The sequence below is a fragment of the Camellia sinensis genome, chromosome 6 (assembly GCF_055761805.1).
Source record: "Camellia sinensis isolate YWXY chromosome 6, ASM5576180v1, whole genome shotgun sequence".
NCBI lineage: Eukaryota > Viridiplantae > Streptophyta > Magnoliopsida > Ericales > Theaceae > Camellia > Camellia sinensis.
The window spans coordinates 167,147,617-167,171,619 of record NC_138966.1 but is presented as its reverse complement, the minus strand read 5'-3'; the positions used below and the strand labels follow the sequence as shown (position 1 = coordinate 167,171,619).

At 39.6% G+C, this 24,003-nt stretch overlaps 1 protein-coding gene and 1 long non-coding RNA gene across 2 annotated transcripts in view; both read right to left on the bottom strand.

Annotated features, from left to right (window-relative positions):
• Positions 1 to 15,312, bottom strand: part of LOC114322140 (uncharacterized) — a 57,725-nt gene extending 42,413 nt beyond the window's left edge. The window contains exon 1 of the long non-coding RNA XR_014333459.1: positions 15,273 to 15,312. This is a non-coding gene — a long non-coding RNA (uncharacterized LOC114322140). The remainder of the gene's footprint in view (positions 1 to 15,272) is intronic.
• A 3,156-nt stretch (positions 15,313 to 18,468) lies between these two features.
• On the bottom strand, positions 18,469 to 22,664 carry LOC114322139 (putative F-box protein PP2-B12). Its single transcript, XM_028269391.2, has 3 exons — positions 22,245 to 22,664; positions 20,348 to 20,466; positions 18,469 to 19,140 (listed from the first exon to the last, which is right to left on the bottom strand). Exons 1-3 carry the CDS (start codon positions 22,521 to 22,523, stop codon positions 18,723 to 18,725), a joined length of 816 nt encoding a protein of 271 aa, XP_028125192.2. The 5' UTR covers positions 22,524 to 22,664; the 3' UTR covers positions 18,469 to 18,722.
• Positions 22,665 to 24,003: the final 1,339 nt, after the last annotated feature.

Genomic DNA, 24,003 nt, shown 5'->3' with positions numbered 1-24,003 from the left:
GAGGCAACACTTGCAGCGACCAAGTTGCAGAGGCACTTCATCTTAGTGTCGCCATTTTAAGTAATGTCGGTGCCGCCGCCATTCCAAGTAATGTCGGTACTACAGCCATTTGGAATTGCTGAGGAAATGAGAAAACCAAAGCAACTAAGTTGCAGAGGTAATACTTGCAGCAGCCAAGTTGTGGAGGCATTCTGTCGGTGCCGCTATCTCTAATATCTTTGGTCCTGCCGCCTAAACTTGCCGCGGGAAATGACTACCGCAGCAACTACTACCGCTACAACTAAGTTGCAGAGGAAATATCCTGCCAAGGTGATAGCAGCCTTTGAGAGAGGTCTTCCTCTGCAAGTAAAGGCTAACACTTGGCACTGATAGCAGGCCCCAAGGCATCACTAGCCTAGGGCTGATAGCAAGCTCCAAAGTTTATTAACCCGGCGCTGATAGCAGGCTCCAAGACTTACTGGTTGGAGCTGATAACATGCCTAGAGATACCAGTTTACCGCGGCAATCCCGCGAAGATGGGAGCAGGGTAGCACGAACATAAGGGACTCCCTTCCCATTACCTAGGTCATGGACCTGCCTTAGTCGCACAGGCAGGACTAAGGAAGCCCCCTTGGGCTTGGTACTAAGGCGCAGCATGGCTGATAGCAGGCTTGGCTGCGGCCTTCGCCCTAGGAAGCTGGGGAGTTTGTGGTTAGGTGGTTAAGGGTGGAGGCTTCGCTGAGGTGAACACGAACATGGCTGATAGCAGGCTATGGAGTCTTGAGAATGCATGTATTGGCCAAATAGAACTGAGAAGGCAAGTGCAGTGGCAAGGTTCATCGCTGCAAGTGCACTTGCTGAGGTTTAAGCTGAGAAAGCAAGTGTAGAGGCAAACACTCCTACTGCAACTGCACTTGCTGAGGCCCAAAAAGGGAGTTGTAGTGCCAAACACTCCTGTTATAACTACACTTGCTGAGGCTTAAAAAGGTAGTTGCGGAGGCAAACAGATAGTACACAGTACATGCAGAAGGACACGTGGCACCTTCAGCCTGGTGGCTCAAGGCAGAATATTCCATGTGATCTCCTGGGACACATGTCTTCTCTCTATTTGGCCACTTGGTGTGCTCTTGGTGCCAAGGAAAAGCCTATAAATAGGACCCATTTCCCAAGGTTCATGAAGAGGAATTTTGAAAATTTGGGGGAGATGCTGCCTATTTTGGCACTACCATACACTTCTTCTTGAGCTACTTGCTTCACCCACACCCAGCTACACACTCTCCAACTCCCATACAGTTGTTGTTACTCATTCTCTAACCACTTCCACCATTATTGGACCATTAACATAGTTTTGCCTCTCTAATCACCTCTATAACCTTGAACCCTCCTACATTTCTGGCGACTCTGCTGGGAAGGCTGCTTTATTGATGGTTCATACCCTTAGTGGCTTACACACTTCGTTGAAAAAAATGACAGAAGATGAGGTTCAGCAACCCCCACAACAGCAAGGCTCTTCCAACGGCGGAGCTGCCCATGTGGAGGACCATGACCATAATGTTGTAATTGAGGCAGTTCAGTCACTCCAGGATACGCAGAGGGAGATCTTGGCAGCTTTGCAAACTTTCACAGAGGCTATTATGGCCATGGCTTCTAGGCCAGCTCCGGTGCAAGCACCTCTTCCTGTAGCAGTCCCAAACCTAGTGCCTAATTTGTTTCTTGAGGTTTGGGCTCCGATCTAGGTGCCTCTGGTGGTACCTCAGGTGAATGGTACGGCCACTAGTACAGCTACCTAGGAGCAGACTGGACCATTCCAGCCTACTCACTTTGTTACTCTAGCCAATGTACAAGCTATGCTTGAGCAAGAGTGCAGCAAGAAACAACTGCCATCTCTCCCAGATCCAGATGTGAAGCCCCTATACTCTCAGGAGATATTGATCATGCCCTACCCAACTGGGTATACAGTGCCCAAGTTTATTAAGTTTGATGGAAAACAAGGTAATGCCAGAGAACATGTGGTGAGGTTCATTGAAACCCTTGGCATCCATGGCAGTGACTACTCTCTGCGCCTTTGGGAGTTCTCCAAATCACTTTTTGAAAGGGCTTACAGTTGGTATGTGAACTTGGGTCCCAACTCGATCAAGAGTTGGGAGGAGATAGTGAACAAGTTCCACACGAAGTTCTTCCAAGTCCAAGAGAAAGTTACAACCCTCACACTTGAGCGAGATGTCCGAAAAGAAGGCGTAGATATATTGGACTATGTTAAGGGGTTCCAAGACATGGCTATTGATTATCATGAGCCAGTAGATGAGGCTCACTTAGTCAGCATATGTGTGGAGGGTGCCATACGTGACTATAAAGTTTTCTTGATGAACCATAATCTGCCTACCTTTTCAGTTTTGATTGAGGCAACTAGAAACCTTAGTACCATTGGTCCTTTACACAGATATCGTGACAGCCACCGTTACTCCCGTAATAGCAGCGTTATTGCGGTAACCTCTACAAAAGGGAGTCGCTCGCAACCAGAGACCTCGTCCTCTCGAAAAAGGAAGAGTTATGAGAACAAAAATTCATATCCTTGCAGCCTTGAGACTGTTAAGGCCTTGGTTAAAGAATGGGTCGTTGATGGTGAACTTACTTTGCCTTTCGGTTGATGTCACTCCAACCAAAAAGGACAAAGAAAGCCCAGATTATTGTGTCTATCACAAAACCACCAGACACCCTACTAGGGACTGTTGGACATTGAAAAGTATCTTCAAGAAGAAAGTAGACGCAAATGAGCTTAAGTTCAAAGATGCCGGTAATTGCGATGTAAAGAAGGATCCCTATCCTAATCACAAGAAGAAGGGGAAAAATGTACACATGATTGGCTATCGTGGGCCCGTGCGCGATCAAGTGCATAAGGCGTCCTACTATGATGAGTCAGAAGAAATCGCTAGCGGCCAGCTCCCTGAGACAGTACCTGTAGAGGCAAAATTCGCAGAGGATACTCATGCTCAGGCCTTGCAAAACTCTATTAGGTTTCGCACTTTCTTTGACCAGCTGGGGCTGAGCCAAGCTGCCATGATAGAAGCAACAAAGGCCCTCATCAATATCTCTGAAGTGTACCATGCTGAAGTTGCTGAGGCTAAGGAGTATGTGCCTCGGCGCATCCAGGAAGATTATGGGGCCATTACTTTTTCAAAAGTAGACAGAGCATACCCATTTCCTTATAACCATCCTTTTTTTGTCACAACTTATATCAATGATGTAGAGTTCAAGCGTGTTTTCCTCGATGGTGGGGCGCCCATAAACATTATCACTACTGACACCTTTGCAAAGGCTAGTATCCCAGAGTCCAGGTTAATTCGCCAACTGATCACTATAACGGGTTTTGGTGGTGAGAAAAAGTTACTAGAGGCCATGTTCTCGTGGACTTAGCAGTTGGTGAGATCCATTACGTAACTAAGTTCCATGTGATTGAAGCAGACACAAATTACCATATGATACTTGGCAGGGCTTGGATGCATCGACATGGGGCTATCTCATCCAGTTATCACCAATGCGTGAAAGCAAAGTAGGGAAAGCGCATAGTGACCATAAATGCGTCTGAAAAGCCATTCGGGGTGGAAGAGGCACACTATTCGGATGCAGTTTTCTTTACTGAGTTGTCAACAGATGAAACTCCAAGGACTGGTAAAATCGTAGGGGTAAAATTGCCGAAGTGGGAAGACATTCGAGATGTAGAGGCTGCTCCAGAAAGTAGTGGACAGAAAAGGAGCAGCAAATCCACAAGTCCTCCGCCCAAGATTGTCAAGGTGCGCGAGGGCGGCAAGACAGTTTACTACCTATGACGGTCTTGGGGGCCAGATTTCATACCTTGAGAGGATGGCCTCGAGACAAATAAATGTGAAGATGATGAGTCCCAAGAAGGGTTGGTAGAGATGCCTGAGCCGGCCCATGAATGCATGCAAGATAGGCCCAAACCCCAGCAGGAGGTACTTGCTGAGGTCAACCTCAGTGACAATGGCTCCAGCAATTAAGGCAGAATTGATAACACTACTAAAGCAATACAGTGACTTCTTTGCTTTGACATATGATGAGATGCCTGGTCTTGATCCATCCCTTGTCACTCATCATTTTGACACTTTCCCCAACTCTAAGCCAATCAAGTAGCATGCTCGAAAGTATCACCCTAATCTTAAAGCAAAGATTAAGGCAGAGGTAGAAAAGTTACAGAGGGCCAAGTTCATTGAGCCTATATAGTATCTAACTTGGCTAGCAAATATTGTACTTGTGCAGAAGAAGAACGGTTAGATCAGGGTCTATGTAGACTTTTGCGACCTGAATAAGGACTACCCGAAAGATGAGTTTCCGTTGCCTCATGTTGACACACTTATTGATTCTATCGCAGACCATCAGATGTTCTCCTTCATGGATGGGTTCAGTGGTTATAATCAGATCAAAATGGCACTAGAAGATGCAGAAAAAACGGCTTTCAAAACACCCTTGGGAAATTTTTTCTATACGGTCATGCCCTTCAGTTTGAAAAATGCGGGGGCAACCTATCAACGGGCTATGACTGCAGTGTTCTATGACATACTGCATCATGAAGTGAAAGTATATGCGGATGATCTAGTGGTCAAGTCTGCTGAGGTAAACCACCACCTCTCTGACTTGGAAAAAGTTTTTTAGCGTTACCGTAAATCTTGCCTTAAGATGAACCCTCTCAAGTGTGCCTTTGGAGTTACCGCTGGCAAGTTCCTTGGCTTTCTTGTACACCAGCGGGGGATCGAAGTAGATGGGGATAAGATCAAGTCAATTATGGAGGTGCCACCGCCACACTCTCAAAAGGCCTTGAAGAAATTCCTAGGCAAAGTGTCATACCTCAGGAGGTTCATTCCAGCCCTTGTTGAGATAACCTTTTCCTTTGGGACACTGCTGAAAGGGAATCACAAGTTTGAATGGTTACAAGAACACCAACATGCGTTTGATATGGTGAAGAAAGTACTTACCTCTCCACTTACAATGATTGCCCCATAGCCCAAAAAGCCTTTACTACTGTACTTGACCTCTACCCCTCGGTCTATTGGAGCCCTACTTGTCCAAGACATAGATGGCATTGAGAAGCCAGTCTATTACATCAGTCACAAAGTCAAGGTGCTGAGTCGTGATATACCCCAATTGAGGGGCATTGTTTAGCCTTAATCTTCACAGCGCAGAAGTTGCGCTACTACTTTTTGGCACACCCGATCCAGGTTGTGACCCGGAGTGATCCAGTCTGCTATTTGTTGAGCAAGCCTGCTCTGACTAGAAGAATGGCAAGATGGCTCTTAGCTCTAGCAGAATATGATATCACCTGTGTTACTCTTAAGGCTATTAAGAGCCAAGCACTTGCAGACTTACTGGCCTAGTTCCCATCTGGTGAACATGAACCTGCAGAGGTACCTCTATCAAGTGAGGTTCATGTCTCAGCAGCTGCAATTGAGACTTATTGGGACTTAAATTTTGATGGAGCTTCCGGAGCTGGAAAAGGTGAAGCTGGCGTAACACTAACCAGTCAAGAAAGAGAGAAATCCCATCTATCATATAAGCTTGACTTTGAGTGTTCAAACAACGAGGCTGAATATGAGGTGTTGATACTGGGTCTGATAGTTGCTCAAAAGAAGGGCCTCCGCAAATTGAAAATCTGGGGCGACTGTAAGTTAGTTGTCAAGCAAACGATGGGTGATTTCGCCTTGAAGGAGCCTCTGTTGGCCTTATACCACACTGCAGTTCAAAGGTTGCTTACTCAGTTTGATAATGTCCAAATCCAGCATACCCCTCGAACACATAACCGTTTCCCCGATGCCTTGGATACACTGGGGGCAAAGGTGGAGATACCAGATGATAGTATAGCCATCGTCATCGAGAAAAGAACAATACCAGCAGTACTGGTCGAAGAATATACAGAGCAAGATACTGAGGGGTGGAAAGTAGATATTATCCAACAGTTGAAAACTGGCCAGGCAACAATCAGACCAGCAGAACTTGCATAATTTTTACTCCTCAAATGAGAGTTGTATATTCGCAGTCCCAACAACTTGCTATCAAGGTGCATCGGTAGACAAGAAGCAACTTACATACTTAAGCAGATCCATGCTAAGTCCTGTGGAGATGGAGATATCAGTTTATACCGACAGACATAGAGGCAAGGGTATTACTGGCCAGAGATGGAGAAGGAAAGTACTGAGTTGCAGAGGCAATGTGCAAAATGTCAGTCCCATCCTAAAGAAGAGGAAACCCATTTCTTAAGTAGTGAAGAATGGAGGCAGCCATATATTGACTACCTTGGAAATGATACACTACCTGATAACAAAGCTAATGCAATTAGAGTTAAGAGGCGAGCCCTCCACTTCTTCCTTGACCAAGGCAAGCTATACCGAAGAAGCTTTGAAGAGGAACCTTTGACGTGTTTATCAAAAGATGAGGCAAATAAGGTGCTGAGGGAAGCCCACAAGACAGAGCATCAAGGAGGGCAGCGATTATATGGACATCTCATTCACCTTGGCTACTACTGGCCGACAATGGAATAAGATGCTAAAAACTTTATGAGGAGATGCCAATCTTGCCAGAAGTTTAAGAACTTGATACATGCACCAACGGTTGAACTGCACAACATCAAGACTCCTTACTCGTTCCATACTTGGTCATTTGACCTAGTAGGTCCTATAGCGCAACAATCCAAAGGCTACATATGGATACTTGCAGCAACTGAAGTTAGCATCAAATGGGCAGAGGCTATACCGATGAGGAAGACAGATGGGGCATGAACTTCATCAGAGAGAATATAATCTGTAGGTTTGGCATACCCAAAGTAATATTGTCAGACAATGGAACTCTTTTTGTAAATCACCACGTTGGAAGACTATTGGATGCCTACCAGATTAAGTACCACAAGTCTAGTCCATACTACCCCCAAGGGAATGGACAAGCTAAGGCGACCAACAAAACCCTCATCCAAATACTGAGTATAATGATGGATGAAGCAGGGGGTACATGGTCTGAACAACTCCCCCTAGCGCTCTGGGCATATAGAACGCCAAAGAGAAAGCCAGCTTAGGCAATCCCATTTTTCCTAGTGTATGGGTCCGAAATTGTGTTACCAGTTGAGTTGGTAGTACCCTCAGTAAGAATGGCTATGTCAGCACATTTAGTTCCAGGCAGCAGGAAGAATGACATAGAGGCAGCTAAAGAAATGAGGGATTGGGCCTCGCGGGCAATGAAAAAGTATCATCAATCCATAGCCCATGCCTACAATCAATCTGTTCAACATAGAAAGTTCAAGGAATGGGTAGTATGGAAAACAGTGGACGCAATCATGCGGGGGCAACGAATCCCCAAGTTCTCACCCAGATGGAAAGGCCCCTACAAAGTTGCTGAGGCAAGCAGCAACGGGTACTACAAGTTGACAAGAGTAGGTGATGGATTCAGAACTGGCCCTGTCAACGCCAAGTATGTCAAAGAATATTTTCCTTAGTCTCGTTTGTTCAGGAAAAAGAGTTGTAAGTTTCTTTGTTAATGCTTTTAAAGCAAAGTGTAAAGAAAGTATCATGCACTTAGTAAGCCTTTTGCTCTCATATACACTTAGTTTGAGGAAAGTTTCCCATACTTAGTGGAATTTTACACTTGTAAAAGCTTAGTCATAATGAAGTTTTGTTCACTGCAAGAGTTTTGCTTATCTTTAGAAGCTATGTAAAAGCAATGTAAAGAAAGCGATGAAATGAAACCCAAAAGTACTACCAAACGTCCATGCTTTCCATTAGAGTCAAACTTCTAGAACATGATTACAATGTTTGAAAAGAGGTTATGATAGAGAAGAAGAAAAGAAAAGGCACACCAAGCGTGATGAAACAACAAAATAAAGAAGAGGAAATGGAAGAAATCATAACAAAGTCACATAATTACATCAAATCAAATCAAACCCTTCAAAAGGGAGTCCATCAAAGTCACATCTCAAGGCAATTGGGCAACCAATGCAAAGTCCTTCTCTTTGAACCGAGCCAAGTTCTGTCGGTGTTGCTTCAGGGCACCCTCACACTTCTTGATAGTTTTCTCCAAGGACGCAATCATTGCCACATTATCGGCGTGCTCAAGGAAACCATCAATCTCCTGAAGCCTGTCCATCATCCATGATAGGTTCAAACCATTCCTCTCAAAACCTCCCAGATTGGCCTCGACACTCTTCACGAACTTACTGGGAGTTGTCAGGATCTGCTTGGTAGCAAGGTCACGAATAAAGCCAGCAAGTGACTCTAGCAGCGCCGTCTGTACTATAGATCCAGGAACACTAAAGGCAGTAAAGGTGTCCGGATGCAGTGCTTGGATACGAGCAAGAGTGGAAGTAGCTTCGGAAGGTAACTTTCTCCGAGGACTGGGGAGACTCTCTCACACCATCGGCAGCTTCAATCACTGGAGGGAGACTGATGGAGCAACCAAAGGTCTGAGGACGACGCACCTCTCCTGAAGATGATTGCCCAGTAGCATTAGAGTGAGTAAACGCTGGCTGGCGACCGGGTGAACTAGCCTCACGAGAAAGGCTAAAACTGTCTACACCGTCGTGTCGCTCTGAAAAGAGGTCGTCCATCTGGTAATCTTCAACATTCAGATCTGGAACAGAAGTGGTATCCATCCCAGTATAAAAATCTTGGGACACCCCAAGGTCAGTTGGCATTTCTGGGAAGTGAGTGGGGTATAAGTCTGCCAGCTATTCAGAGGTTGCCGAAGCAACTGGGTCAGAGGTTCCAACGGTAGCAGTAACAGTGTGGGTGGCTAAGGTGACAGCTACCTCTGCAAGTCGGTCCAAATTTAGGGGGGCCACAGCAGGGACAGTGACAGTAACCGCTACACCTACACTCCCCTCAGCCACTTAAAGGTTTGGAAATGAAGTCTGCTGAATTAATAGAGACTCGATAGACTGGGAGGAATCGCCAGATACAACTTTGAGAGGAGGTGGTACAACTTCCAGCAGCTCTCTCATGCTGCGATCTTCCCTAGGGGTCTCAGGTATGAAATCATCTCCGCCAACAGAGGAACGGCCGGAGTGCGCAGAGTCAGAAGGGTGTGGAGGCTCTAAACCCTCAGCTATATTACCCGCTGCAATTTCTACAGTAGGGGGAACTTGTACATTGCTTGCAACCTCGACAACTGGCTCAACCTCGGCAATTGGCTCGGCCTCAGTAGTTGGTTCGGCTCTTACACTTGGTTCCTCTTCAATATCTAGAAGAACTGTCCTGCAGGTCCTGAATCTTGTGACCCTAGTAGCCATGGAAAAGTTATCATCGTCGTCTGAGTCTGATGAACTGCCGATGGCAGTAGAGGAACCTCTTAGACCAAAGGGCGGTATGGTCGGTGGGCCCTAAAAAAAGAAGAAGAAGATCATGCGGTTATAAAAGTAAATATAAGAAGTATAAGGAAGTAATACAAAATATTTTCTAAGTATGGATACCCTTCGGAGTCTTTTCCTACTGGGCGAGGCATGTGCTTCAGGAACTGATGCCGCTGCTGCTTGGGTTGCCCTCAGCCTGGAACAGGTCATGCATATTGTTACGTCCACTTTAGGGGGAGCAATCTACAAGGGTCGAATAGACATTGTCCTAGACGGATGAGGCTCCTCCATAACGGGCAAGGATAGAAGCTTAAAGCGGCATAGTCTACTGGATTGTTTCCCTCGGCTTTTAGGCAGACGAAGGGATAAGTCAAGCTGTAGGATAGGTTTCATTGCAGGGACAACCAGAACACTGTTACAAAAATTGAAGAAAGAATTAAGATTGCGGTACCAGAATAGCCTATTATCAGGAGTAAAGGCACCCTCTCTCCCAAGTGAGGGACACAAGTAGAGCGATATAGTCACGGCTAAATCGTTGAAAACTCTAGTGGAAATCAGTCTGAGGCAGAGGAGCATATGAGATGCCCTGATCCATCGCGAACTGCCTAAGGACCCTATCTGGCCAATAGACGACGCTGGACATGCATTCTTCATTCCACACAGGTAGAAATCTGGGTCGAATCATGGCAGTAATAAGGAGGGAATTAGCCTGGACACTGTCGAGACAAAAATCAACGTGACGGGCCTCTGAAAAATAAAAGGGACAACAGAAATGCCTGGGAGAGACTGAGTGAAAGAGTGGAACACGCACTCCTCCATACAGTCAACATAGTCTGAAAATGGCCTATTGGTGCCAAGGCCAGACCGCCGAGAGATACGAGGGAGAGATTGACGCACTTGCCTTGTGACAGGCCAGCCCTCTGCATCTGGAACAGGGTGGCCCTCTGCATCAAAGACTTCATCAGTGAAGAAGGACTCGTGTTCCTTAGGGATGGGGCCCATAGCAGGAAATCTCTCATAGAAAAAGGCAGTCAGGAATTGAGTATGTACAAAGCTCCATGCATCATAGCAGCCCATGGATAGCTCCATGTCCGAATGGCTAAGGTCAAGACGGAAATATAAGTTACCCAGGAAGAGGGGAGCCAGAGGAATTTTACTGCCTCTGTAAAGCTTGACAGCCAAAGGAAACACTAAGGGGTTAATGCTTTCGGCAGGGTTACTAGGTAGAACAAAGAAGGAGATTAAATAAATGATGAACGCAGCCAAGTACAAGTCAGCTCGGTAGCCTGGCCCAACTACGGAGTCACGACTCTCATCAGTGATGTCGCCTACAACTGGTTGCATGTCCTTGAAGAAATGCTTCAACTAAGAAAGATAGGTGGTCTTATCCTTTTTAGGCCTCTCCTGGAGTAGTTCCCTGGTTTTAAGGTCATACCAGGAGCCAAACTTCCGCGCCTCCTGAAAGGCGATTTAAAGAGCAGTGACAGCAACTTACTCTGCAGGGGAGGCGTTAGGTCAAAGGAGTGATCTCCACGGGAGCTAAGGCGTAGAAGAACAACAACATCTTCTAGGGTCAGGGTTATCTCCCCCCATGCCAAGGCAAAAGTGTGAGTGTCACGGCTCTAACGGGAGACAATCATATTAGTGTTGGTTTGCACTTTATGCACCGATAACTCCCTTGAGATCAAAATGGCATTGAAAAGACGGACATCACGCAGACGCTGCTCAAAACTGCCATCTGCAATGATGTCATCAACCCAAAGAGACCAATCTGCTGGAGGGCCCAAATGAGTGCGATAGTAGATGTAAGAATGTGGAAAGTCGCCGCGCTCCACGCGAAATCGCAGCACAGAGACTGGGTTTACCATATCCGCGCCATCCAAAGTGGCCTTTCCAAAAGGAAGCAGAGGCTCCTCCAGAGGAAGGGCATCAGGAATGAAGGAGTTAACTGCCTTTCAGAAGGGGTTAGCCAGTCCTTCGAAGTATGGGGCCCTCCTCTACTCAGTAGGGGGTGGGGTAGCCTTGTCGGGAAGAAACCTCGTGCTGGCCATAAAGGAGAATAAAAAATGGTGAAAGGCTTTGGAAAGTAGGGACAAGGGAGAGAAGAAGACAAAGGGGACAGAAAGGTGTTTTGGGAAGAAGTGGGGGACCAGTGGACCCAAGGGCGTTATTTATAAAGAAAAATCAGCAAAGGGCGCCAATACGCTTCCCTAGGCCATTACGACTTGACCGTCCAAGAGGCACCCTTTTAGAGCCGACGCAAATTTTGACCCTATCGACACAACCCTTGGGTTGCTTACTGACATCATGCACGCGCGGGAAACAGGAAGCGTGTCTCTCACGCGCGCAGGGGACAAAATGTAGCAGGTCAGAAATTAAGCCCCAAGCTAAGTATGGACCCAAGCACTTAGATCGCCCCAAAAAGGCGACCGGGGATAAAAAAAGGAGCATGGGCCAAAGCCCAAGGGAAGTGGGCCAACAAGTGGGCTGAGGTAGGTCCAACCCACCAAGGCTCCAGATAGACTCTGCGAAAAAAAATGCCCAAGTCAAGTTGCAGAGGCAACACCTGTAGCGATGAAGTTGCTGAGGGAACATGTGTAGCGGTAAAGTTACTGAGTCATTTTGCCTCAGCGCCGCCATTCCTAATATCTTCGGTTCTGCTGCCATCTGAAGTTGTTGAGGGAAAGAGAAAGACCGAAACAGCTAAGTTGCAGAGCCAACACTTGTAGCAACCAAGTTGCGGAGGCACTTCGTCTTAGCGCCGCCATTTCAAGTAATGTCGGTGCCGCCGCCAATCCAAGTAATGTTGGTACCATAGCCATCTGGAATTGCTAAGAAAATGAGAAAACCGAAGCAACAAAGTTGCAAAGGCAATACTTGCAGCGCCCAAGTTGCGGAGGCATTTTGTTGGCGTCGCCATCTCTAATATCTTCGGTCCTGCCGCCTAAACTTGCCACAGAAAATGTCTACTGCAGCAACTATTACTGCTACAACTAAGTTGCAGAAGAAATATCCTGCCAAGGTGATAGGAGCCTTTGAGAGAGGCCTCCCTCTGCAAGTAAAGGCTAATGCTTGTCACTGATAGCAAGCCCCAAGGTATCACTAGCCTAGGGTTGATAGCAGGCTCCAAAGTTTATTAACCTAGCGTTGATAGCAGGCTCTAAGACTTACTGGTTGGAGTTAATAACAGGCCCAAAGATACTAATTTACTGCGGCAATCCCGCGAAGATGGGAGCAGGGTGGCCCAAACATAAGGAACTCCCTTCCCATTACCCAGGTCATGGACCTGCCTTAGTTGCACAGGCAGGACTAAGAAGCTCTCTTGGGCTTGGTACTAAGGCATAGCATGGCTAATAATAGGCTTGGCAGTGGCCTTCGCCCTGGGAAGCTGGGAAGTTTGTAGTTAGGTGGCTAACGGTGGAGGCTTCACTGAAGTGAACACGAACATGGCTGATAGCAGGCTATAGAGTCCTGAGAATGCATGTATTGGCTAAATAGAACTGAGAAGGCAAGTGCAGTGGCAAGGTTCACCGCTGCAAGTGTACTTGCTGAGGTTCAGGTTGAGAAGACAAGTGCAGAGGCAAACACTCCTACTGCAATTGCACTTGCTGAGGCCCAAAAAGGGAGTTGCAGTGCCAAACACTCCTGTCGCAACTACACTTGCTGAGGCTTAAAAAAGTAGTTGCGGAGGCAAACAAATAGTAGACAGTACATGTAGAGGGACACGTGGCACCTTTAGTTTGGTGGCTCAAGGCAGAATATTCTATGTGATCCCCTAGGACTCATGTCTTCTCCCTATTTGGCCGCTTGGTGTCCTCTTGGTGCCAAGGAAAAGCCTATAAATAGGACCTATTTCCTAAGGTTCAAGAAGAAGAATTTTGGAGATTTGGGGGAGATACTGCCCATTTTGGCATTGCCATACACTTCTTCTTGAGCTACTTGCTTTACCCGCACCCAGCTACACACTCTCCAACTCCCATACAATTACTGTTACTTATTCTCCAGCCACTTCCACCATTATTGGATCACTAACATAGTTTGCCTCTCTAATCACCTCTCTAACCTTGAACCCCCCTATATTTCTGAAACAACACCACACTGATTCAAGAAGATGACAAAGTGCATGTTATTTGTTGTGTATTCAGGATTAATGCAACTGAAAAAGCAAATAAGCTATTTACAATAACAGCATACCATATTTTCCAGAAAGCAGTAGTAAAACACAAGTACAATAATATATATATATATATATATATATTATTAAAAAAAAAAATAATTGAAGGCAAATCATGCATATGGCATAATGCTAGGACTGAGCAAGAAATCCGTAAAATCTGTAATCCGATCCAATCCAGTAGGTTTGGATTGGTTATTTGAATCTGTGGTTCGGTTTTGGATTGAAAACTTAAAAATCCGTAGTTCACGGATTGATTCCGGATTGAACCCTATGGTTTTGGATTAGAACCGATCCGAACCGTATACATAGTATGTTCTCTTATTTCATATAAAACTTAAATCCAAACCTAAACTCGTATAGTATCTTCTTTTATTACTTTTGTTTGCTAGTTTTAGTGTTAATTTGTAATGGTCTAAATACTTATCGTGGAACCAGTTTTCTTATGGTTATTTAAATTCTACAATAGTTTGTCGTTATTATGAAAAGACATGTTGCTATTGTGAAACTAATATGGTGCTATACTTATATTTTTATGAAATTAAAGTGTTATATATATTTTTTTGTCATTTAATTATGTAAATCCGCGGTCCTAAACCGATCCAATCCGTGTTTAAATGGATTGGTTCGATTGGTTCCACGATTTAAATAGAGTGGATTGATTCTAATTTTTCAAGAACCGTAAATAACAGATTGGTTCTGATTTTATTCCAATCCGATCCAATCCGGACCATGCTCACCCTACATAATGCAGTATATTAATACTGAAGAAGATTAGAAGCATAGATTAAATGAGGAGCCATTTCTTCACTAACCGTCCGTTTGGTATAACAGGTGAGAAAAGAAAACAATAGATTTTAACAATAGATTTTTTTTTCCCTATGTGGGTGAGAAAATGAAGTTAAAAAAAAAAAAATTTGTTTTTTCTTGCTTTCATGTTTGGATGATTAAGAAAGCAAATTATGTGAGAGAATAAGGATATATGAGTAAGATTTCTTTTTCTTCCTTTGTATTTTAATAGACAATCTCACTATTATGAAAATTTTATAACCAATCGGTTTATTTCTCACAAAATCCCACCACTTTTGGTGAGAAATTAAATCCTCGAAGTAAGAGAGTTATTATTCTTACCATTTCTCAGTACTTCTCACCAAATTTATAAACCAAACACAAGGTCCCTCTATCCATTTTTTTTTTAATATCATTTCTCCATCCCAAAAAATAAAAAGCCAAAAAAAAAAAAAAAAACTGTTTTCAGCAACAGCCACTTCAATAAAAAAGCTCAACTATAGAATCGCAAAGCTGAATATTTGAAATAGAGAAAAATAAATAAACCATAATCACAAAGATCAGAAACATAAAAATAACCAATCCCCTTTTCTTGACTAAGCTCCATCCTCTCAAAACACCCATTAAAAAAAAAAAAAAAAACTGATTTCCATTAAAACCCACATCAAGAAAAGCTCAATTATAGACTTGTATATACAGATAATAAACCATAATCACAAAAACTAAAAACACAGAGAACCCATTTCATCGCTTCAAATATGAGAACAAACAACAGGTTTTTCATTGACACCCAATTCAAAAAAAGAAAAGAAAAAGAGATCAATCACAGTCCTATGTAAGCTCTAGAGGCAGATTACATAGAGATATAAGAAGTAATTCATATAACTGAAGAGCAAATTTAGAGGCACAATCGAGAAATGTGAAAACGTATTATACATTAGAACTGAGAAGATTAAAGGAACGAGAGAGGGAGAGAAGAGTGTTGTTGACCTTCGATTCGAAAATCCCAGATACGAATTTAGAGTATTTACTGTCCACGAAGGCATTAGTCTGTGCTCTCGACAGGTTTCTTCTTTTCTTTACTATATAATATATTATATCATTTTTTAATAAATATGTTACCTTATCTAGGTTCAATCCAATCCAAATCTACTTCTTTTGAATTATTTTGGGATCCCCAAGATTTTTGTTAGCCTTTGTTTGGCAACTTGAATTGGGTTGGGTTAGATTTAGAGTTATTTTAGTGAAAAAAATAAAATAATTTTTTTAGTTTAATAAGATAAAATGTCACATTTAACCCATAATCATTACATTCTTTTTCTCACAAAAAGTCAAAAAAATAACAAAACCTATTTTAAATGAGACTTTTTAGACTAGACCCCACTTGCCAAACGAACTCTAGTGTGAGGGGAGATAAAAGATAGGTTTGATTGACAATAATTTTGAGATAGAATAATGTAAAAATATGTTTAGATATAAATTTTTGAATAAATATTAAATATTCAGATTTAAAATTATAAATAAAAATAAATTATTCAAATATACAATCCGTTTAATTATTTATATCTAAAACAATTGCTTTATATTCATAAATCTAAATTTGAACATTTGATATGTGTTCAAAAAAATTTATATCTAAACACATTTGTGATATATGTTGAAAGCTTATATGATGTGCAAATAGAATTATCCAAAACGTTATCCTTTGTTCTTCCAATCAAATTAATATAAGTGAGAAAATTTAATGACAATGTGTGTAATCTCTCTCACTCTATATATATATATATATATTGAGAGATGACAAACTTAACTCAAAACTGTAAATTTTTTTGAATTACATTACTTTGAAACCCGTTTAATGATGGATGACATCTTATAAACCTATTTAAAATTAAATTTAAATGACCCATTAGTTTTAGGTAAAAAAAAAAAAAATCAAAGGAAGGCATCCACCAACACCACCATTAGGGGTGTTCATGAAAAATCGAAAACCGACCCACCCGCCCGGACCGACCCAAACCGAATTAAAATGGATGGTTTCGAATATTCAACCAGTCGGCTGCAGTTTAGTTTGACTGAATTTTGTAGTTTCACGGTCGGCAACGGTTTTATATAAATTATTGCGGTCGAAACCGACCCGACCGAATTATTCAACATAAGCAGGCAACTCTTACATTTTTAATATATATTTGTATAATTATTTTATTTTTGGGAGAAGTGCAAAGCTTCCCCAAGAAGCTTTCTAATATGATGATATGCAAAAAAAAGTTGTCCAAGAGACTTTCATATTTCTCTCTTCCCTATATTTCTCTCTCTCTCTCTAATCTCTCTCTGTGTGTAACGTAAACCCACATTCCCTCTATATTAGATATCTTTTTATATCTATGATTTACCCATTTTCAAATTCCATCTCTTTCCAATCTCTCTCTCTGATACTTTGTGAGGTGTTCATCTATCCTTCAAATCAAAAGCTCCGATGCTGGTGGTGGTACTGTCTTACTAATTAAAACCGTAGGTATGAATTTATTTGTTTATTTGTTTATAATGTTTTTGATTAATTATAACTCTTGATTGATATTGTGTTTATGATTAATTTTTTATTAAATAACTGAAATCTTACATGGATTTTGTATTTTTAAATTTTGTTTTAAAAAAAGCACTAGATTTAATATATATATATATATATATTTTTTTTTTAATTTTTTGCAGAGTAACATAAACCCTACATGGATTTTTTTTTTTATTAACAAAAACCCTTGTTTTAAGTCATTGTTTTTGTTTAAAAGAAGCTAAATGTAAAAAATCTGAATGCTCATGTGTGGTTTTTTTAATTTTTTTATTATGTGGAATTTATTGTTTTTGTTTGTTTGGTTAACAAATAATTTTTTTTATTATGATAGTTTTTTAGAATTGTAAAATTATAAATTTAATATTTTTTGCTAATTATATTTTCAATTGTAAAATTGTCTATTTTTAAAATTACTAATAGTTTAACTTGGTAATAAATTAAAAATCATAAAACATGTCTATTTTCATAATAAAATTGCTAATGGTGAAGGTCCAGTTATGGTTTGGCCCAACTATCACAACCCAACCCGTGAAACCGATTGAATCTGACCGTCAATCTGATTCCTATGAACGGACGGTTTCGAACCATCATTCAATCGAAATCGGATATTAAAACACTCAATCCGAATCTATTCGGTCGGTTACCGGTTGATAGGTTAACTCGATCCGATCCGACCCGTGTGCAACCCTAACCACCACCATTGCCCTAACTCTACCTCCTCTACCACCTTCTTATAAAATAAACAAGTTGATTGGATTTTTGAATTGAATTATTTTAGAATAATACTTGGTAGCTTGAAAAAATTAGCCCAAGAGTGGCTTGAATACCCAAAACGACGTCGTTTTGAGTATGTTTTTCCTCCCCCTCTTCTTTTCTTTCCCTTCTCTTTCTTGTTCAACACCAGACAGACAGAAGAAAGAGAGAAGAGGCGAGAGAGAGAGAGAGAAGAGAGAAGAAAGAGAGAAGAGGCGAGACAGAGAGAGAAGAGGTCAGAAAAGACGAAGAGGATGAGAAAGAGAAGGTGAGAAGAAGGAGAAGAAGATCATCTGTATACACACAGATCTAGTGTTGATGTTGATGATTATGATGATGATGATCCGGTATTGATGTTGATAATAGATCTTGTATTGATCAGAGTGTTGTTGTTTGTTGATTTTTGGGTTTGATTCTCTCTCTCGCCTCTCTTTCCTCTCTTCTTCTCTTCTTTCTTCTTCTTCTTTGTAGATGAAGAGAACACTGTAAAGAGAGAGAAAAGGAAAAAAATAAAATAAAAATAAAATCCAAAACGACATCATTTTGGATTTAGATCATTCGAGCCTTATTGTTTTTGAGCTACCACTCGAAACTGCTTATTTTAAGAGAAAAGAGTGAGACCCCCACCACCCCAGTAAAATCTAATTGGTCCAATTTATTTATTTATTTATTTTTGTGTCCTCTACTGGCCCCCCACATGTATGTGGGGATGGTGGGGGTCACCCCCCAAGTGGGAGTCTGGATCATCTCTGTTATTTTAATGCATAACTTATTTTCACCAACTCCGTCACTTGCCACCTCTAGTGTAGATAGAGCTCAAGTTCAAATATTAAAAAGCTTCCAAGTATGTCAAAGAGCAACATATCATCAGCTCAACCCTCCATTTTATCTATTGCAGCCACTCAATGGTGGTGGTACATACAGATTTGCTTCCCAATGACGACACAGTAAAATTGCTTGGCTAAACTGTTAAATTGTAACCAAATCCAAATAAATAAAGGTACAATAAAAAAGATGAACAATAGCTATTGAGAGTAATCTTTCTATTCATTTTACACCAAGACCACATTAACATGTTAACCGTAACAGATATAAAGACATGCCTGTCTTTTTTTCACCTATGCATCCACTTTAGGTCGAAGCTCAATGCCCTCGACAATGAGGCCAGACTTCCAATTAAGGTGTTCGGTCTCCATCAATTTTATCTCCACTTCACGATCATTGTCTCTTTCATTGAACAATTCTCCCAGTTCAATCTCCATCCACCCATCCTTTCTCCTTCGTGGAAGCGGACCAAGCGGTGCATCGTCTTCTTCTCCATTTGTTTGCAATTTCAAATAAATTGTTTTATCTTCTATGTCCCCAACAAGTGTAACTGAGGCCTTCATTGGGGTATATTCAAAGCCTTCATTTTGCTCTGTAGTTTTGAATACAAAGTATGCTGCATAGTTGGTCTCTGGGGACAGTATTTGAGTGTTTAATCTGCCTCCAATATCAAACCAACACACTTTCACAAGATGGGCCACCTCCAAGAATCTGCAAAACTTTATTCACATCACTCACCAATGCAATAAGATGTAACTAAAGTACGGACATAGCCACGTGACATGACACGAATACGACACGGACATGTAGACACGATAATTTTCAAAAAATACAGAACACAACACGTGGGAGATACGCACAGAATATATAATTTTATATATTTATATATGTCATATATATAAACATGTCATTCTAAGATAATAAATAAATACAATACAAAACTAACTTCTATAAATTGACTTTATTTTTGTTTTATCATCTTATTCTAAATTATTTTGTTCAAGCTTATAATTAGTTTTGTGTGTTTAGTTAATGGACACGCGTATCCTCAAAGTGTCCAAAGAGTGTTCGAAGTGTGTCCGAGTCCTAAATTCTTTATAAAAAAAAACTAAGACACGTTCAGATGAGTGTCTAACACGTGTTGGGAGAGTGTCTGATTAGTGGTGATGTCTGACACGGACACGACACAGATCCTTTTTAGAAGTGTTCGTACTTCTTAAGATGCAACAATATGCAATTTGTGTCATTTTAATCTCTAACATTTCAATTGAGCTGATATCATCCTCAAAAGTTTTATATGTGTGTTAAAGTAGTCCTCTTAACAAACACCATCAGTATTCATCATTACAATTAGGGATCTTCTCATAACAAAATATTATACCTCATCAAAAAATAGATTAATTACACTTCTGCTCACAAAAGTATACATTTTGTCATTTTTGTCATAATATTTCAATCGTGTCAATTTGTAAAGGGCTAATTTTCTTTTTGATGAGGTATTATTTTTTTGTTAAGAAAATGCTGAATATTGACATCAATCAAAGGAATCATTTAACACTACAGTATTATAGAAATGAAAGTGAAACAAAATGCATACTTTAAGAACCAAAAGTGTAATTATCCACCCTTTAAACCCCGAATATATAATAACTCACAAATCGGTTGAGTGCGAAAGTCAAAACCAAGCCACCCAAATTTGGACTTGGATCCTTTGTCATTCTTTCCTTGCTATGATCTTACTAAATTTTAAAATTAAATCAAAATAATGTTATTTGCTTTACACTTCACACCTCCAAAATGATGTCGTTTTACGTCAACTTTAAACTTGGACCATCAGAAACTACAACAAAATCATTGCAGAAAAAAGTCTCGATCCTAAAAATTTACAAACATTCAAAAATTGAAAGGAAGGGAAGACCTTGATTCAGGTAAAGAGATCCATGTCCAGTATTGTGGAGTATCTCCCCATATGATCCAAAGCTGCCTGGCTGGTAGCATGAAACATTTTTTCCCACTCTGCTTATCTACCGCAAAGCTCTGATATATAAACATCACAGTACAAAGATTTGAATAGAAGAGGTAACGACAAGTAACAAAAGCTGCAAAAATCTCTGAACTCCACTACTTTACATCAATGAGAGGTTGTGTTTTGTTCAAACATTTTAAAAATTATGAATAAAATCGAACTTTGCAGACTAGGGCTGCAAAATAAACTAATGTTGTGTTTGATTGGGAGATTTGGAAAGAATTTGAAAAAAAGAAAAAAGATGTGTGAAATTAAGTAAAATGTAAGTATATTTTATTCACATTTCACATACATTTTATATTTCTCTTTTCAAATCACTTCCCATATCCCCAACTAAACATGGCGTGAGTTAATTTGTGTTCAACTTGATAGAAGTTTGTTCGAGATTAACTCGTTACATAAATAAGCCATGTAAAAAATCATAAATAGGCATCAGTCTAAAGTCATGTTTGATTGGGAGATTTGAGAAGAAATTTGAAAAGAGAAAGAGAAAAAATATGTGAAATTATATGAAATATAGGTATATTTTATTTATATTTCACCTACTTTTTTTTCTTTTCCATTTCTTTTCCAAATCTCTTCCCAGACGCAGCCTAAGCGCGAGACAAGCAACGACCTATTTGGTGGACCTTTTTTTAAACTAAAAACTGATAATCAGAAACCGATGCTAAAAGCACCCCTAACCTAACTTTCAAATAATCAATTTTTTTTTTTAAAACTTATTTAAGCCATCTCTGTCTAAAACGCTATAAACAAAAACTGTACCAAACAGTCTGACATAAACTCCTAAATTAAAATAAATTTGGGTAAATTACATGTACACCCCTAAGGTTTGGGTTTAATACATATCATCTCCTGACGTTTGAAAAATTACACTAATCCCCCTGTCATTATAATTATTTAGACGAAATGAAGATATTGAACTCATGTACTCTTTCTTTCTTTTTTTGCTTTGCTTTACTTTCTCTTTTTTTTCCCCTTTCCTTTCCTTTACTTTTTTTTTTTTTAATGTAATTTTCTCTGTTTTTCTACTAGGAGTTGCTACGATTTATATAAGTAGGGAGTTGTGAAATGAGACTATTAATTATAGGGGTGAGAATGTAATTTTCAAAACGTTAAAGGGTGGGTAGTAATTAGACCAAACCTCTGTCAATGTAATTCACCCAATAAATTATAATCACCAAAAAAAAAAAAAAAACCTGTAACAAACAATCCTCACATCTTACTGCACAACAAATACATATTTGCCCTTTCTAAATTTCATTGTTGTCTTAAATATTATAGTATCCTTCGACCAGATCTCATAAAAATTGTGTAAATTTGGATTGATGATCCTTCATCTTGGAGAGGCTTCTCTCCGGTCCATATCCTACAACTCTAAACTTTTAATAAATAAATACTGTATTATTATTAATTGAAGAGCCAAACACTGTGTTTAGTTTGTATTTTAAAACATGTTTTTGAAAGAACATTTTCAAAAACATGTTTAGTTATAAATTTTCTCAATTTTTTTTTTAAATTATTTATCACTATTATACATCAATCAATCATTTTTTATCTCAACTCTCTTCCTCTCAATCACCTATCACATGTATTACTTAATTACAACGAATATCAAATCATTCCAAACTCTCAAACTTCAAACTATTTTCAAAATATACAATCAAAAAATTAAAAAAATTTCTAAACTCTCTTCCCAATTTTTTTTTTTTTTAAATTTATCTCAAAACACAAATTAAACCCACCGTAAATCAAATCACTGATATATAGAAATAGAGAGTTGGCTAACCATTTTGCCCAAATCAAGGAGAATAGGGGAGTCGCAGAGGGTGAAGTAGAGTTGTTTCTTGCTGTGGAAGACTACAGGAGATGCCGATCTGGATATGATTTCTCGATAATCGGACGGTAGGAATTTCTCCCAGATAGTGTCTGAATCAGAAGCTAACTTGAATCCCCATGAAAGCGTTGATGATCTGCACACATCTAGAGGAGATGTGAAGGAGAGAATAGCAGATATGCACCCTTCTGGTAAGGACGAGAACAAATCCATTTCCATTTCCATTTCCATCCTCACTTGTTCTTCTGTTGTGTATCTCTATGCACATCTCTACGGGGTTATAAGAAGGGGATTGCGTTTGATAGTGAGGAGGGGGTGTTTGTTTTGAGAGATAGAGATAATCCCTTGGTATTAGTAAGGAGGAGGAAGGAGAATTGATAAGGAGGAGGTAGAGATGGTATTAGAAAAATAGTGAGGGGATTAGAAATTTTTTTATTTTTTTTATATTGAGAATTTTTTTTTAAAAATATAATGTTTAATTTTTTATATTTTTTATTTGTTTTATTATTTTATATAAAAATAATTTAATAATTCTTCACTATCAATCCTCTCACTATCAATCCCCTCACTAACAATCCCCTCACTATTAATTCCCTCACTATAAATCCCCTCCATTCTATCTCTAAAAACAAACGGGACCTATATTTTTCAAGGTTCAAGCCAGCAAGAAGATTTTTATTTTACTATTAACTTCAATGTAAAATAAAATAAACACATAAAAAAAAATGATTTTATTTGAAATTGGTTGGATGGATGTAAAATTCTTGGAGAATTCACATTTACGATCTTTGCAATTTTTAATTATAATTTATTATAATGGTAGGTGTGACTTTGTCATAATTTACTATAGTGGTTGGTGTTACACCTTTTAACTCATTTTTTTGTTAAATTACCTCTCATATTTTTTATATATATTTTTTAAAAAAAAAAAATTCAAAAAAATTAAAAAGTGAATTTTTAATTATCTTCCTAAAACACCCTGTAATGTGTAACTCATATATTTTTTTTAGTTATGACCGAAGGAGTGGTTTGAGATGCACTAAAAAGTGTATTTATCTATTTTTTTAATCTTTTTTTAAGTCACACCACCTTTCTATTTTTCTGCGCATATTTTCGTGAAAAATAAAAAATATACTTATTTAGATCATCTTAAATAACTCTTTTGGTTATAACATTTGTGATAAGTAATCTCGCAAATGTCATAATTTAGATACAATACACAAAATCTGACATTGTAAAATGGAAAAATATATATACCCTACATGAGGAAATTTTACAGTATATGTATTTTTGGTTACGATTTTTGTAATCTTTGATTATGACTTTTGTAGTGTTAGTATGAATTATTGTGATGTTGATTATGATATTATTTTAATTATGATTCAAGAGTTCTTTGGTTATACCTTAAGTAGTGTTATGATATAAGAGTTAATGGTGCAACAAATAAACATATATGATTTAAGTTATATTGTCTGGTTTGATTTAAATCTAAAACCAATCCGCAGTTATGAAATTTCTAATTTTCCAAAGGACCGAATCACAAATTAAAACAATCAAACCAAACTTACCAAGTTGGTTAGGACAGATTAGTATACCAAATTTTTTGATTTTTTTGCACAATCCTATTAAATTTATTTTCCTCTTGACTAACTTAATTTGAAAGTTTCAAAACATTTGAAAACAAGAATTGAATGACGGTGTTCAAAAAATA

Bases quoted from the DNA above. Each gene is read 5' to 3' on its own strand.
- LOC114322139 (XM_028269391.2), bottom strand. From the start codon at position 22,523: ATGGAAATGGAAATGGAAATGGATTTGTTCTCGTCCTTACCAGAAGGG. The intron at 20,467-22,244 runs GTTAGCCAACTC...TTTATATATCAG, and splicing joins TCCTTGATTTGGGCAAAATG to AGCTTTGCGGTAGATAAGCA. The intron at 19,141-20,347 runs GTCTTCCCTTCC...AAAGTTTTGCAG, and splicing joins ATCTCTTTACCTGAATCAAG to ATTCTTGGAGGTGGCCCATC.